The sequence below is a fragment of the Peromyscus eremicus genome, chromosome 3 (genome assembly GCF_949786415.1).
Source record: "Peromyscus eremicus chromosome 3, PerEre_H2_v1, whole genome shotgun sequence".
NCBI classification, from domain to species: domain Eukaryota; kingdom Metazoa; phylum Chordata; class Mammalia; order Rodentia; family Cricetidae; genus Peromyscus; species Peromyscus eremicus.
This window is the reverse complement of record NC_081418.1, coordinates 73,765,903-73,782,385: the sequence shown is the minus strand read 5'-3', so window position 1 is coordinate 73,782,385 and position 16,483 is coordinate 73,765,903. Positions and strand designations below refer to the sequence as shown.

The following is a 16,483-nucleotide window of genomic DNA, read 5'->3' as shown; positions in this document are numbered from 1 at the left end:
TCACCTAGCTGCTGCCTGTCCTTCATCACCCCACCCCCACCCCTTTCCTGTATGAAGCTTCATGAGAGGTCAGACAAGAGTTCATCACATACCATCTCATCTGTACTATTCCTCACTATGTGTTACTGTATTCCAGATTAAGTACCACGGTGGATAAAGCCCACCAAAAGAGACATGTTTATACAAGTACTATATATATATTGCCCACACTTTTTAGAAGTCTCAATCTAAATCATATTAAGGGTCATTTTAAAAGCATGTCAATGGCAATGTGGCAGATAAAGTAGTATTGTCCATAAAAGTCAATACATGGTACTGGATCAACAGGAACAAATTAGTAACACATGACAGTACAAAAGAATATGAAATGCATTTGCTTGTGAAAATGACAGACTCCAAAAGGCTACATGTGATTTCATTCATGACAACTTAAAAAACACAGAATTATTAAGACTGTAAACAGGTCAATGTGTCATATGCATTGTAGCAGAAGGGCCCCCAGGGTATTTTAGGGTACTGAAGTTACTGTATCTTGATTACCATGATGCTTACATGAATGCATTTGTTTGTGGAAGCTCTCTCCAAATGCTGAATTTTACTAATAGCCTAGCCTAAGTTTTAGGATCTTTTGAGTGACAAAGAAAAAGTCTTAAGAGAGGGCCAGCAAGATGGCTCAGCAGGTGAGTGAGTCATTTGCTCCTAAGCCTGAAGATCTCAGTTCAATCCCCAGAAAACATATGGTGCAAGAGAAAACCAACACACCATAGAAAACGTAACTACTCCATCAAAACATAAATACGTAAATGTAATGTAAAAAAAAAAAAGAAGAGGGAAGTAAAAAAAAAAACTAAAGGACTCACGAGTACATTAAAATACATTTTGTAAATATTTACTTCCTTTGATCAGAGGCACAAAGATGTTTGCTTTTTAAAGACATTATGCATAATTATCATTTGCATATTAATGCAATAACTTTATAAAAATTATTCAGTGTTTACTATGGACCAGCACTAAGTGATTTACATATAATTAATTGACTAAACATAACCAAAAATTTAGAAATTCCTTTCAGCATAAAACTCTGGCAAGACCCAACATAAAGAAAAACACCTAAATCGTTAACAAATGCATCCTTTAGAAACTACTTAAGATTTGTGCCCTGCCCTTTATTCAAGAAGCTCTAAGGAGGCAGGAAGGACCCAGAGTTTAAGGTCATAATGATCAGGAGTTAGAAGCTATCCTGGGCTGGTTTAAAAAAAAATACAAAAACAAAAAACAAAAACGAAAAATTCTAATTCTGGCTTGAATGGGTAAGAAATTAAAGTGCCCAATCACTTCATTATCAGAAAACAAGCGTCTGATGTTTATCATCTTTCCCAACGCTCTCACATGTAAATCACAAGCAGATCCGAAGAGCAGATGGTTAACTGTGAAGTGTTTTGTGATGAATGGTTGTATGTGCATCTGTCGGTCTGGAAGGAAGAGTAAGACTGAACACATGCTTTTCAAGATGTATTAAAAGAATCTCTTCCCTTATGAAAAGAATCCCCGGCCCTTACGAGCATGTCTAACCTGCCACCCAGAGGCTTCATGCCTCCCAAGGTGACGATAAATTGGGCACTACATATTTGGAGATGATGGCGTCTTTTCATTAAATCACAAGACCGGACACTCCCGGGTTGTTTTTGTTGTTGTTGTTGTTTTGTTTTGTTTTTTCTCTTCACTCCCGCTTTATTCCTTTTCATAGTTGCCTGTGTGGACCCTTCGGTAACATTACCAGGATGCTTACGGCGCTGAGATTTCCCACACAAACACTTTTAGAACTAATTCCAAAGTCCCTCCTGTGACAATTTGCCACCAGGATATATGTAACTAGATTTAACAGAGCTGGCTGGCTGGGGTCTCTAGGACCCCAAGAGGGCTTGCGCAGATACAGGCAGATACTGTGGGTCTGCAAAGGAGTGGGAGGAAAAATGGTTCTCCTGCATTTCCGTTCTCTGAAAGTGAATTTTTTAAGACGCAATCAAGATTTGGAAAAGAAGGGACCCATAACCAAGGCTGACTAACATCAGCTATGGCGCAGTTCCGACAGAGGTCGACAGGTGCACTGTGGATTCAAAGAGCTGAGATCGGAGGGGGGCACACAGTAAACAGACTGAGGCTGTACAAACAGGTATGGAAAAATACAGCCTCAGCTTCGAGCTGGTTCCAGCCAGTTCTGCGGGGGTGGGGGCGGAAGTTGGGGGCTGGGTGTCTAAGTGGCTTTGAAGACCTCAGAGATAGGAGCATAGCAACAATTTGGTGCAGTATGTGCGCACAACCATCAGCTGATAGCGGGCAGCCACTCACTTGCCGCGAGCCGCGAAGCGGCGGCGGCGCGGACGTCACCACAGCCGTCAGCGCTTGCCGCATCTTTAGGCTCACTCTGGACCAGCCGCAGACACAGCTGCAGGACCTCTCTGGACCAGCTCAGTCGCAGACTGCGCCATCACCGGACCACTGCGGCAAACCAGCCCAGCCGAGCCGAGCGCTAGCCATGGCCGACCCCGAGAAGCAGGGACCCGCTGAGAGCCGCGCCGAAGACGAGGTAATGGAGGGCGCCCAGGGTGGCGAGGATGCGGCAACCGGTGGCGACGGTGCCGCGGCGCCCGCGGCCGAGGAGCCCCAGGCCCCCGCGGAGAACGCGCCCAAGCCCAAGAACGAGTTTATCGAGAGCCTGCCCAATTCTGTCAAGTGCCGGGTCCTGGCGCTCAAGAAGCTGCAGAAGCGCTGCGATAAGATCGAGGCCAAATTTGACAAGGAGTTCCAGGCTCTGGAGAAGAAGTACAACGACATCTACAAGCCTCTTCTTGCCAAGATCCAGGAGCTCACCGGGGAGATGGAGGGCTGCGCGTGGACCCTGGAGGAGGATGATGATGATGACGACGACGAGGAAGACGACACTGAGGAGGAGGAAGAGGAGGCAGCGGCCGGCGCAACCGGGGGTCCCGACGACATCAAGAAGTGAACACGGCAGCTGACAGGTGATAAACCCCCTGCCCCTTTCATTTCCGATGTCGGCAGACTTTAAAAGGCTCAGGTTTTGCCCAAAAATTACAATGTGAATCTATTCAGACATTCCTAAATTTAAAAATTGAATCAAGTAGATTTTGGCTAGCCCGTTTCTAATCTGACTTTTACTTGTGTAAAAACAGATGCCAAAAGACGTTTTTAAGAAAAAAAAGCCTAATTAAGCTTAATTTTCTTTCTCCCTGCTCTTCTGTGAGAACTGGACTTGAGACTGATGACAGGTTGTCAGATAAATGTGAAGTGCGTCACACGTTGAAATCCATTCATCACACTACACCTGACCACCTAAGCTAAGACTGAACTCTTCTCAATGCTTAATTCTTCAGTTTCTTTACATTTCTCAGCGCAGAGGAAAAGGATCCCAAGAAAGACGTCATCTTTTAAGACTTTTGCGTTTGCAAACCCAGACATCAGCTTTACACTCCGGAGGAGACGTGGCATGGAGGAAGCCTGGACTGATGGCATGACACTACTGTTAATGAGGCTAGGGAAACTGCCATTTAAATTATGGAAAATGTTTTGAATATCTGAGTTTACAGAAAGAACACGGTTCCAAGACAGAGGGTGTATTACATGTACAATATTGTCAACACGTGTTCATTTATTGTGGTCTCATGTTGCCTGTTTTCTTGGTAGTGTTGTTTACAAAATTGTGAAAATTACCCCCAAATGTTTTAAGTATTAAATCACCCTATAGCATTTTAGAAATATAATTTACTTGAAGAGATGTAGAATGTAGCAATTCTGTAAAGCATGTGTATCCAGTGTTGCGTAGTTTGACCTTTGTGAAGTCTTTTTTGTCTTGTAGCTTTTAGCAAGCAGCTGTGAAAACCATCAGAACTCCTCAATGAAGCTAATGTTTGGGAAAAATGTATACTTGAAGAATAAAACCAAGTGTGAATCCCCACCCCCAGCTCAGAAATAGAAAGGGTTTAAGTTTGCTTGTATTAGCTGTGCCTTCATTATTTTGCTATGTAAATGTGACATTAAATGGTGCACAATCAAATTTTATTGCTTAAGGAAGAATGGCATACAGGAAGGACTTCTGGGAAAGACATTTAATGTAAAGGCCTTTAGCTTCTTTGTGAGTTTTGAATTATCTGTGAACCAATGTTCTGTAAAGAGTACAAACATAACATTGTTTACCACTGTGGTGTTATCAAAACAGTATTTTCAAAAAATAAAAAGACTTGTTATTCTGACTGTCTGTATTCTCATTTATAAAAGTGGGTGGTAACAGTCCCTACCTCACAGGTATTATGAAGAAAAAATGAGTTATTATACTTATAGCCCACACAGCAGTGTCTGACACTTAATAATTTCCAGCTATTATTGCTGTAATAAAGACAAAAGACCCTGATAGAAAATTCAACTCTTTCTCTCCTGCTACGCAAGAAAAAAAAATGGTACCTTTATTAATCTTTACCTTGGTGATTCCTTATTATCAACAACAACAAAAAATATGGCTTTTAATTCAGAAATACAGGCCATTCAAAAACTATCTTGTTTTGGTTTCCTTCATATACAATCTGGTTTTAGTTTCCTCTAATAAAAGGTAAGACTTTAATGAGGTATTATGAGTCACACACACACATCAGACGCCATTTTCTTCCACTTGCTGCAAGGGTTAATCACACTGCAGCAAAACCTGATGACGACGTTGGAAATGGAGGACGACGTTGGAAATGGGAGGGCGACGCTAACCTGTTGCTAATGACAACAGCTGACCATGAACAACTCTAAGATAGTGGTAACCTTCCTTATGGCCTGACCAACCCAACAAAAGGAGTATATTACATACATTATGATCATCATAATCATATGATTATTTTAATAAGTAAAAAGGGTAATGAAAACATTCACTCATCTTCAGAAATGGAGAAACTGCCATTTAATATTTCTCTAGGTCTAGTAAAAATTAAAAAATAACTAAATAATAAAGGGTCTAATCATTTGGAAATTTATTTTATAATTATATAGTTACTTATATATAGAAAACCCATGAGAATAAACTAAAAAAAACCATTAGATACAAGTTTGATAAACTGACTAGTTATCAGATAAATATAGTAAATCAATAATTATTTCAAGGCATTAAAATATATAAGGTTTCTCTTATACTAGAAATAATATATGCATACATAAACATAAGCTAGCCTATAATAAAAAGTGTATAATGTATGTGAAAAAAGGGGATTTCACAAAAATAAGCCCCTGACTTAGAAGATTATCACTAAAATATTAATTCTTCAAAAATTAACTTATAATTAATCAAAATTCAATTCAAAGCCCAAGTGGGATTTGGAACTTAATACAATTTCTGTGTTGTTCACCTATAAGAATAGCTGAGACTGCCTTCAATAATTTAGAGACAAATCAGACTTTAAGAGACTCAAGGAAACATTTTTAATGAAGAAAATACACACAGTATTTATCAATTATTAGGTACAGAAAGGCTAAGATTAGGACACACACAGTCAAAATAAATAAACATGACAAGACAAAAGTCAGAAAACAATCAAGTTTTGAGTATATAATTCATTTCAAATGCAAACAGGAACTCTGAATTATATCTACAATAGATACAGACAACAAAAGGTTCATGGTCTTAATAGTTTGACAAATCATATGGAAATTAGTCCCTTTAGAGATATACATGAAGATCCTGAGCTGATTATTTTAAAAAGAAAAAATACTGGGGAGGGAGATGTGTTTCTGTGCCCAGCACTAGGTAAAGCAGGGCTCTGGCAAGGCTGGAGACATACACGTTCCAGCTGCGTGCTCGGGCCAACAGGCATTACTTTATATTATATATATGACTAGCAGGTTTTTTTTTTTTTTTTTTTTTTTTTTCTGGCCAGCAGTCACACCACCACACCACGGCTGGTTACTTGTTTTAAGAATTCAGGGATGTTTGGGATGGATGTCAATGTCCTTTCCTCACTGAGCTGGTCCTAACCGTGCGTCTCCTGAACTGCTTATTTCATAGTGCGTCACAGCTGCACTGTCGTGTCTGCAGGACACCATCTCCTCCGGGCAAGAAAAATACTGCTCTGCGGCAAACCATCTTAACCCATGAAAGGCCAGACTCAGCAGAGCACGAAGTAACCAGCAGCGCACATTACACATTCAGGGCACACTCTCAAGAGTGTGACGCAGAAATCCGCAGCACTTCAAGGCTCAGGGCTGCGGCTCTGCTCATCTGAAGGTTCGCACACAGGCACGCACAGGCACTTCTTCATTGTACACACATGTAAACAAATGCTGTTTTTTATTGAGCTGAAACTTACATAACATGAAACGTATTCTTATACACAAATAGAGATGAATAACCTAACAAAATTACTTGTTAACAGATTCAAAATGTCATACTTTTATCCTTGGAATTTTATCATTAAAAAAGCAATTTTAAAGGCAAAAAAGAATCCCTTTTTATACAAAACACATTTGAGACACTTTTAATAAAAATGGGGGAGGGCTGAAAGAATACAGAAGGGTGATAAAAAAGAACATAGAAACCAACCAAATACCCAAAGAAAACACACATTTACATATCAGACCACACAGTATTACAGGTATCCAAGAGAGGTTTTTGTTGTTATAATTTTCGTTTGTTTTTTTCTAGACAGGGTCTCACTATATAGCTCTGGCCTATCTTGAAACTCATTATATAGTCTGGCCTCAAACTCAGAGAGATCTGCCTGACTCTACCTCCTGAGTCCCAGGATCCAAGGAGCCACTATGCCCTACTCATGAGGGTTTCTTTTTTTAATCACATCTTAAATATTGCATATACACTATACTCCCTGGTTCAAAATTTAGACATTCAATTTCACACATTTATAGTACACTTTTAACTATGCCAGCTTTCCTTTTTAGAAAATTATACAGTCTGCCTGAAAGGAGAAACAGTAAACTCTTGAGTCACTTTTTTCCCTGGGGGACAGGACAGGAACCCTCAAGCTCCGCTGGAGGCTCTCAGGGGCAGGGTGCACTGTGGAGCACAGGCCTGGACCATGTCCTTTTCTTCTAGCTGTCTAGCTGGGCCAAATGCTATAATTCCCTGGGTGTCAATTCCATCATCTGCAAAGCGGTACGGTTTGCATGTCAAGGCCTTAGGACAGTGCCTGACACATGGTAAGCACTCTGGAAACATGACTAGTGTTTTCTTTATCTTTTTGTCCCTGTAACAACCCAGTACAAATATAATGTGGATCTTGAAGCCTGCATGCACCCCTCACCAATGTTCATGAGGGGTCAACAGAAGTCATTTAGAGTCACGGCTCCATTCTTGAGTTCTCTCTATGGATTTAGATGACCTTTAGAACGAAACTGGAATTTAGCTGCATCAATTTAAGATCTTTTTCCATTTCGCGGTAATAACATGCTATGGAATATAAAAAGTACTTCATTACAAGGAGTGAAGCAGTACAGTGTAATCCAGATGTGACTACCGCTATGGAGAGACTCAGCAGACAGCTGTTCTCATCCTTGGATGCATTTAACTCATCTGAGTGGGATTTGTAGTCCTCTTGTTCTCTCATCCAAAGCAATCATGACAGCAAATATCTTATTATTGACAGAACCCAGAGTTCCAATCCCAACACTAAAAAAATCACAACAACCCATAACTCTTTGACCATGTCCCATAATGGGTCACAAGAACTCCATTTCAAAGGTATTCTGCCCTATACTCTAGAGCAGTGGTTCTCAGGGTGTGGGTCACGATCCCTTTGGAGGTCAAATGACCTTTTCACAGAGGTCTAAGACCATCGGAAAACACAGATATTTACAAGTCGTAACAGTAGCAAAACTACAGTTATGAAATAGCAATGAAAATAATTTATGGTTGGGGGTCACCACAACATGAGGAACTGTATTAAAGGGTCACAGCATTTGGGAGGTTGAGAATCACTGCTTGAAAGGAAGAAATTCTACATAGTCCAGGAAAAACCTGAACAGGCCTCAATTGGGTTTCTCCACTCAGTATGCTAGCATTAGATTGTACCCTCTTCTTCTTTTTTTTGGGGGGGGGGTTTAACAGCGTTTCTCTGTGTAGTTTTGGTGCCTGTCCTGGATCTTGCTCTTTGGACCAGACAGGCCTCAAACTCACAGAGATCTGCCTGGCTATGCCTCCCGAGTGCTGGGATTGAAGGCGTGCACTACCACTGCCCGGCAAGATTTGTACCCACTAAAATTTCTACACCGTTGGCTAGGCATAAATAATAAACACTCCATTAGACCCCAAAAGGATAGGGTTTGGATAGCTATGGGATGGCTGAACACGTAGGAGTTCCTGGAAAGTGATGCAACCTGAGAAGAAGCACATGCTTCTTCCATACCTTACCTCTCACATCCCTCACCCAAGGCATCAATCTCATGTGTACCCCATGTAATGTCTTTTACAATGACTGGTAGAGGTAACTACTTCCCTGAAATTCGTGAAACATACCAATAGAACGGGGGTGGGTGGGGGGTGGTCAGGGCTATGAGAACACTGATTTACAAGCCAGTCAATCAGAAGCCAACCAAGGTAAAACAACTTGAGGCTCACAACTGGCACCAGACAGGGGCCAGGGGAATCTTGAAGCTTGAGTCCTCAGCCTGTGGGATATACTGGTATTGCCCATCAAACAGTGAAAGAAATGAATTGGGTTAGAGGGCTGCCAGTCATGTTTGCTCTGGAACTGACTGCTTGCTAACAGACAGTATGAAACTCCTGCAACTTTAGGAGCCACTAAAGGAACCTGCTTATGAGAATGCACAAGACGAAATGGGATTCGTGTGTGTTGTCTTGTAACTACTCTTACCTAGGTTTATGCACTCTCTTTCTGGTCCCGTTCGCACACCCTACAGTAGCCATTTTGTGAGAGCAGCACTGATGTCAAAGGGAGGCCAGCAAGAGAGAAGAGAGCAGGCATGTCTTTTAAACAAACAAGCTCCCCTCAAAGGGCAAGTGGTCACTGACCCTGAGAAGCACCGGATTCAGCAAGGCTCATTAGGACACCTGGGCCAGCAACTGAACTAAACAGTGGATGGAGAAGGTAAGGCAAAGTAAACAGTGTGTCCCGGACACGCTTCTATAACACAGCTGCTCTCTGCTAACGAAACACCAGTGACTTTTCATCGCCTGCAAACGGAAGCCTAGCTTTTCTGCCTTTGCAAGCCTTTTTCAATCTAATCCCCTACCTGAGCCACGTGAGCTGTACAAGTGAAGCTTCCCCAGCAACGCCTCACTCCTCTTTCCCGGAAGAAACAACCCAGGTTTATCCATCACTGTACAAAATGCACTTTCATGCGTAAGTGACCTCTTCTCCACTTTCCAGTATCCAAGAGTGAACAGGTCTATACCAGATGTGTCGCCCCCCCATATGTATGTGTTTAAGATGACCTCTCTGACTGTCTTCAGATTAAACCACGGCAATGCAGTCTTCCCTAGCTTAGTTAGAGTGGCATGGGAGAACGCTCCTCTCCCTAAATAAACAGTTCTATTTCAGTGTTCCCACGCAGTTTATCCTGCAGTTGCTGACTCAACTGGATTGTTGATTCAGAAAAAATGTCTGTTAACTAAGGAAAGTGCGAAAGAAATAATTTAATAACAGTATAAAAAGGATTTATAAATGCCTAAAACTGCCTCAACTACAGACTATATTGCAGAATTGCCTGTACTGCACTGGACTGTTTTTGTCCTTCAAGTGCACCCAACACAAAGTGCACTTGGAGGACTCACCTGAGTGTGAGATATTCCAATGCCCCTTTCCAGGCTTCTTGTCTTCTTCTTGTTAATTTCCAACAAATCAATCTCTCTCTCTCTCTCTCTCTCTCTCTCTCTCTCTCTCTCTCTCTCTCTCTCACACACACACACACACACACACACACACACACACACACACACACACTTTCTTGTCTGAAGCCAAGTTAATACAAAAGGTAAAACATCTTGTAGAAAGACTATCTAGCCATGCATTTGGGGATGCCTCGGTGAACCACACTTACATGCTACTTCATCACTGTGTGAGCTTCAAAGTGTGTCCTTACACAGGCCAAGCCACACACACACACCTGATGACTGAGGTGGCTGCCCATGCAACGGAGAATCAGAATTTCCAAGAGAAGCTGTGTCTGCAAAATCTGACTCACTGATTTGAACAGCAGTGATGTGGAGAGGTTAGAATATGGTAAGTCCAGAGACCGATTACAGTTTATCTTGGGCTAGACTTAACCTCTTACCCCATTCTGTGACTAACGTTGTTTCTACCATCCTGTGATTAAACGATAAAAACTTTTGGAGTAAATAACTTAGCAGACAGCACCAGAGGCCTACAGAAGAGATTTCTCCATCTTGCTGCAACCTGCCTCTCTAAGGTTTCCACCAATGTATTTATAAATTGCCGTGTTGGAACATGGAAACTGGGATGACTGAGTTCCATGCTTCCCATGTCTTGGTCACTCATTTGGCTCTATAATAAACTATCTCTTACTCCTTTTGAGGTGAAACCAGTGTTTTTTGTTTGTTTGTTTGTTTGTGTGTGTGTGTGTTTTTCTTTTTTTTTTTGGTATGTCAGTAACACTCTAAAATAATTACATAAAACAGTAATATGCTTGTTTACTCTCATGCATTATTTCTGCAAGTGTCATTCCTGCATACAACTTAGACTCACAAATATACCATAAATAGGATATTTTCTCTGAATTTGCCAAATATAAATAAACTAGATATTGTAACTGTAATTCTTGCTTGATAACTGTTTTGTTATATATAATTTTACTATGTTAAAGTCAAAACTGTGTGTGTGTGTGTGTGTGTGTGTGTATACACACACTTACAAATACAATCTTGTGACTCTACAACCTTACTCAGAGCCTAATTGAAGCCCAGCTTCCCTGTGTCCAGGCTTCCCTCACCCACAGCCTTCCCCCTTGGAGACAAGCATTTTCTCACCCCTACCTCCCCTGCTCTTCGCCTACAAGCTTTACTGCTAGCCAGTGTGGGAGGTAGCAATGCTCAAATTCTCATCTCAATGGCTTGCATTGCTTTCTAATTATACAGCTCCTCCTAGGAATGCATATTCCCTTTATTCTTGTTTTTAGCATTTCTATTGATTTACCACTTCAAGTGACTTCAAACTCACTGGTGACTAAGGCTGGCATGCATAACCAAAGGAAAGACTTCGAATGAGATTTCTTTCCTGAGACCCACACAAATTTCCTGCTTTAAATAATTGCCTGGGTATTATCAGATAGTCAAAGTAACAGAACTTCCCTCAATGAACCGGCTTTATTTATAGTCTGTTCCATGTTATACAGCTACCCACATGAGAAACTGTTACCAATTCAAGCCTTGCTCCCACATAATCAGACACCTGCTGACTGTGCCACTCACACATAACCAACTTGATATTCCTACAACTTCCAACCTGGCTCTTGCCATTCTTTACCAGATTCAACTCAATGGCCTCCTCTCAGGTCTTTGGGCACACTGTCTATTTCCATAAGTTATCTTTCTAAAACTAAGATCAATTATCTTTTAATCCAAGCCCTATTCAAGGCTTTGCTAATCTTCATTCTAAAATTTCTGCACCCACCATGTCCTGGCCCACTCACAAATCCTTGCCAATTTCTATCATCTATCAAGCCTGAACATTCTGACTCACATATCCACTCTGCCTAAAATGTGCCCCCACATTTACATTCTTTTTTTTTTTTTAAAGATTTATTTATTAATTATGTATACAGTGAGTGTTCAGCCTGCAGGCCAGAAGAGGGCACCAGATCTCATTGTAGATGGTTGTGAGCCACCATGTGGTTGCTGGGAATTGAACTCAGGACCTCTGGAAGAACAACCAGTGCTCTTAACCGCTGAGCCATCTCTCCAGCCCCACATTTACATTCTTAAATATCTTATAAAAACCCTGCTGCTTCTCTCCTAGCTTTATGACACATGATGTAACATATACTATAATCTGTTACATATTTGTGTATATTCCCAAAACACAGATAGAAGGATATTAAATAGTCATCTATTACAGTCTGTAACATGCCTGGCACACAGTAAACACTCAGTGTCTGTAAAATGAATGAATGTCTGTGCAGATTATCATAGTTCAATGCAAAACTAAACAAATTCTAATATTTACCTTCCTCTAACAAGTGAACTCAAGGACTGAGATTCATCCTGACAACTCTGCTAAATCTTTAAATTTGAATCATAAATCTCACCTTAAATATACTAAGTCACCAGTGTGATATTCTGAGATGTGTGTGTACCATTTTATTTTGTCCAAAGATCCCTGGTTACAGTCCCTGTCTTACTGTGACCTACCTTGGCTGATAATAGATAATAAGACACCCATTTCAAAAGGAAGTCTGATCCACACCAAGAATGCAACACAGGCTAAGAAGAACCATACAGTCAGGCACTGCTGAGTTTCCCCAGGCACTCTACTAGCATTAGATACACTAAAGAAGTCTCTACAAACCCTGACCAGACATGATTTAGAGGCAAGTTACTGGAAGGTGACCCAGAAACAGCACAAAAGCTTGTTTCCCCATACCTGGTCTTATGCAGCTCTTCATCTGTATCCCACCATAAGTGAGCATTTCTCTGAGTTCTATGACCCTTTCAATCAAACTAATCAGCATGAGGGAGGGCATACTGAAAATCTGATTTATAAGCCCGTTAGTCAGAGGCACAGGTAAAGTAACCTGAGGCTTGAGGTGAGCATAGGATGGTGTTAGCTTTGAGGATTAAGCCCCAAAATAAGTTTGATATTGTCCCTCAGATAGAGATATTTGAACAATAAATTGTCCCTTCAGAAGGCACATGTGTTGAAGCTCAGTCCCTGGCTTGTGGAATTTCTAAGACATGAGTGTACTATGGGATGTCTTTCTGTATACTGTGAATATGTGTTGCTCTGATCGGCTGATAAATAAAGCTGCATTGGCCTATGGCAGAGCAAAATGGAGCCAGGCAGGAAGATCTAAGAGAGATAGTGAAAGGAAAAAGGGGAGGCGAGAGAGACGCCAGCACCATCAGGAGAAGCAAGATGTGAAAATACCGATAAGCCACGGTCACATGGCAACTTATCGATTAACAGAAATGGGTCAAAGTTATAAGAGCTAGCTAGGAAGAAGCCTGTCATAGGCCATGCTATTGGTAACTAATATTAAACCTCTGAATGATTATTTTATAAGCGGCTCTGGGACCTTGGGGCTGAGCGAGACTGGAGAAACCTTCCAACTACATGAGTGGGTCACAACAGTACTAACTTTATCAATGGGTTAACCCATTAAAGAGTTCGTATTAACTGGGCTATGAGGAGGTAGCCCTAACAGAGGAAGAAGGCCAGTGGGGCTTATCATTGAAGGATGTATCTTTCTCCTGGCCTCTCCCAGCCTTGTTGCAAAATATTTGTTTACACCGTGTGAAGATGTGTCACAGTAATTGGTTTAAAAAAAGAGTTGAGTGGCCAACAGCTAGGCAGGGGAGCACAGGCAGGACTTCTGGGCAGAGAGAAAAACTCAGGATGAATCTAGGCGCGTGAGAGACACGAACAATACAATGAAATGTTGGATGTGCCATGCTAAGGAAAGGTAAAAAGCCACATGACAGAAGATACATTAAAAATCATGGGTTAATTAAGTTATAAGAGCTAGTTGGAAACAAGCCTAGCTTAAAGGCCAAGCTTTCACAACTAATAATAAGTCTCCATGCCATTATTTGTAGGCTGGTGGTCCCGACAAGAAAGTACTACCTACACAGCTCCTCTGCATACCTGGCTACCATGGCAGAGGCAGTTTTTCTCTACCATACCATGCTACCACAGTTCTCTACCAGCTCAGGTTCCACTGTGAGCCAAAAATATTTAGTCTTTGTTATTTTTCTCGGGTTATTTGTAGTGATAGTGATAACAAGTCTGACTATCAGTACAGTGCAGATCAGAACTGAGCTGGATTAGTGAGCACGGAGGAGCTACTGTCTAAAATGGAGTTAAAGATGCTATTACCTCACCCTCCCCCACCCCCCAGATAACAGAAAGCAGTCTAGAAAACATTATGTCCACATTCCCAAAAGTGGAGTGGGTGGTCTTGGGTCATTCAATGGGTTATGGATGTTTGTCATCATTTAGGGGATTGGTTACAAATTGTTACTGGTCTTGTTCAGGTAGAAAACTAAACAAAGGAGGTTATATTCACGATCTCTTTCTGAAGGGAAAAATGGGGATATAGTATAGAAATGATGGGATAAAAGGGTGGATTGTTGAGTCTACTTTTCAACAACCATTAGTCTTAAATATTTTACATTGGCATGGATTTACGTACATTGATACAAATTTAAGGTTATTTTTATTATACTGCATATAAGTTTCCACTCTTATTTAAGGTATTGTATCTATGCAGCTCATTTAAAAATGTAATGTAAATTTCTAGTCCTTAAGTTATTTATAGCCATGTTAGGTATGTTTTCAAGGACAAACAGAGATATATTTTAGATAGACAGACACTCTTCAAACACTTCAGAGATCTACAGAATATAGCATTTAAGATGTTTTAATAACATAACACTTTTCATGACAATGAGACAGCACCAATCTACTCCAGAGAAGATGATGGGCATCGAAGAACCTCCATATTGAGTTTGCTTTCTTTGTGGCAAAAGCTAGCTACTGGGCAAAAAAACTGCCCTTGTCTTGACTGCTGACAGTATGCTGTCCAACTTGGACAAGCAGGACACAAAAGAAGACAACTGCAAAACTTTGTCAAGACAAAGTGGGGTATTTTTTCAAAATGCCTGCTTCACAGAAATGTCTGTCAGATATACTAGGCCGGTAGGCCAAAGATGGACGTCCCAATGTTACAGAGTACTTCCTGTTTACTTAGTTAATATTATTTCTTATTGTATATAATTTTTTACTGTGTTAGAGTTAAAACATTTCTTTTTTAATTTAGACAAAAAAGAGGGAATGTTGTGGAATATTCCTTTACATTGTGTAAAGATGTGTCACTGTGGTTGGTTTAATAAAAAGCTAAATGGCCAATAGCTAGGCAGGAGATATAGGTGGGGCTTCCAGAAAGAGAGAGCTCTGGGAGGAAGAAAGGGGGAGTTGCTAGCAGGACACAAGGGAAGCAGAACATATAGGTGAAGAGGTAAAAGCCATGAGCCACGTGACAGCACATAGATGAATAGCAATGGGTTAATTTATAAAAGCTAGCTAGAAACAAGGTCAAGCTTTCATAATTAATAAAAAGTCTCCATGTGGTTATCTGGGAGCTGGCAGGCAAGACAGAGAAGAAGTCATTACATCCATGTCTTGCCCTGCTATTAAAAATTCTCTGTAGTCTTCAAGTTCTTGCTCTACTGCCCTTACCTTCTCCGTACGGAGATTAAAACATCACTTCAATTCTGGCCTAAAACATCAAACTTCAGGAAAATAAAGCAGACAAACCTCCATCCAGCAGCCCAAGCTCAGGACCAACCTGTTGTCCTTGTGCACGGCCACTTTGTCCCCCCCGGGTATCAGCTTCTTCTGTTTGATCACCCCGTAGCTTTCTCGGCACACCTTAACACAGAAAAAGATGTGTTTTCATTTTTGTTAACTAATTTGCCTTCCTAGAACCCAAATGATGCAGAGAAACTGGGAGTAAATGTAATTTAATGACGTTTACAGGAAACGGGGGTGTAGAGTAAAAATCGGGGTCAGAAGACCTCAAAAACACCTTAAGTTATGGAGTTACCAATAAATGGGATCCAGGGGAAAGCAACATGAACTGTAGAAAACAGTAGCTTTTACATGTTAAAAGTAAAGAAGATTCATGTTTTGGCAACTTTACTAAGTACACAGATAAACACAGACTCTTCTCTACAACACATTTACTGAATTCAAGATATGAAAACTAAAGTAGTCTGACTCAAGTCTCTGACTTGGTTGTTCTGTAGGAAATCTAACATTAATTACGAATTGTAATCACCATGAGGAACAACCTCGATCATAAATACAGGAATGCGTACCGTGAAGTTGAGGCAGAAAGTCTCCTCCACATCTTCCCCCGGGTAATCCAGGAGCTCTTGAAGACTCCTAGTCACAGAAGAACAGGAAAAGAGGCAAATCAAATGTTGCGATGGTGTTTCTACCTTAATTACGTCTTTGCCAAGAAAACTAAAGAAGAAAAGTCTAGAGAATTTAAATTCAGAAAACAGAAAGCCATGCACCTAAACCTTAGAGAATTATGGGAGCAGACTGTACAGACTCCCTTCCCTGCTGACACATATTCCTAAACTGATGATGAAATTCAGATGGATTTACGTCTGATGGGCTTGTGTTTGCACCTCCTTAGCATTGCTCAGTGCATGCATATATATATATACACACACACACACACACACACACACACACACGCACACACACACACACAC

The 16,483-nt window shown here is 41.0% G+C and overlaps 2 protein-coding genes across 2 annotated transcripts in view; one reads left to right on the top strand and one right to left on the bottom strand.

Moving 5' to 3' along the window:
• Herc3 (HECT and RLD domain containing E3 ubiquitin protein ligase 3) overlaps positions 1–16,483 on the bottom strand; it is a 92,409-nt gene that overhangs the window by 11,855 nt on the left and 64,071 nt on the right. Inside the window, exons 20-21 of the mRNA XM_059257899.1 lie at positions 16,079–16,145; positions 15,547–15,629 (exon numbers count right to left, since the gene is read on the bottom strand). Of these exons, the coding sequence (XP_059113882.1) occupies positions 15,547–15,629; positions 16,079–16,145 (150 nt within the window). The remainder of the gene's footprint in view (positions 1–15,546; positions 15,630–16,078; positions 16,146–16,483) is intronic.
• On the top strand, positions 2,392–4,271 carry Nap1l5 (nucleosome assembly protein 1 like 5). The gene has a single exon (XM_059257898.1). It carries the CDS (start codon positions 2,537–2,539, stop codon positions 3,005–3,007), a length of 471 nt encoding a protein of 156 aa, XP_059113881.1. The 5' UTR covers positions 2,392–2,536; the 3' UTR covers positions 3,008–4,271.

Excerpts from the sequence above, each read along its gene's own strand:
- Nap1l5 (XM_059257898.1), top strand. The coding sequence starts at position 2,537 with ATGGCCGACCCCGAGAAGCAGGGACCCGCTGAGAGCCGCGCCGAAGAC.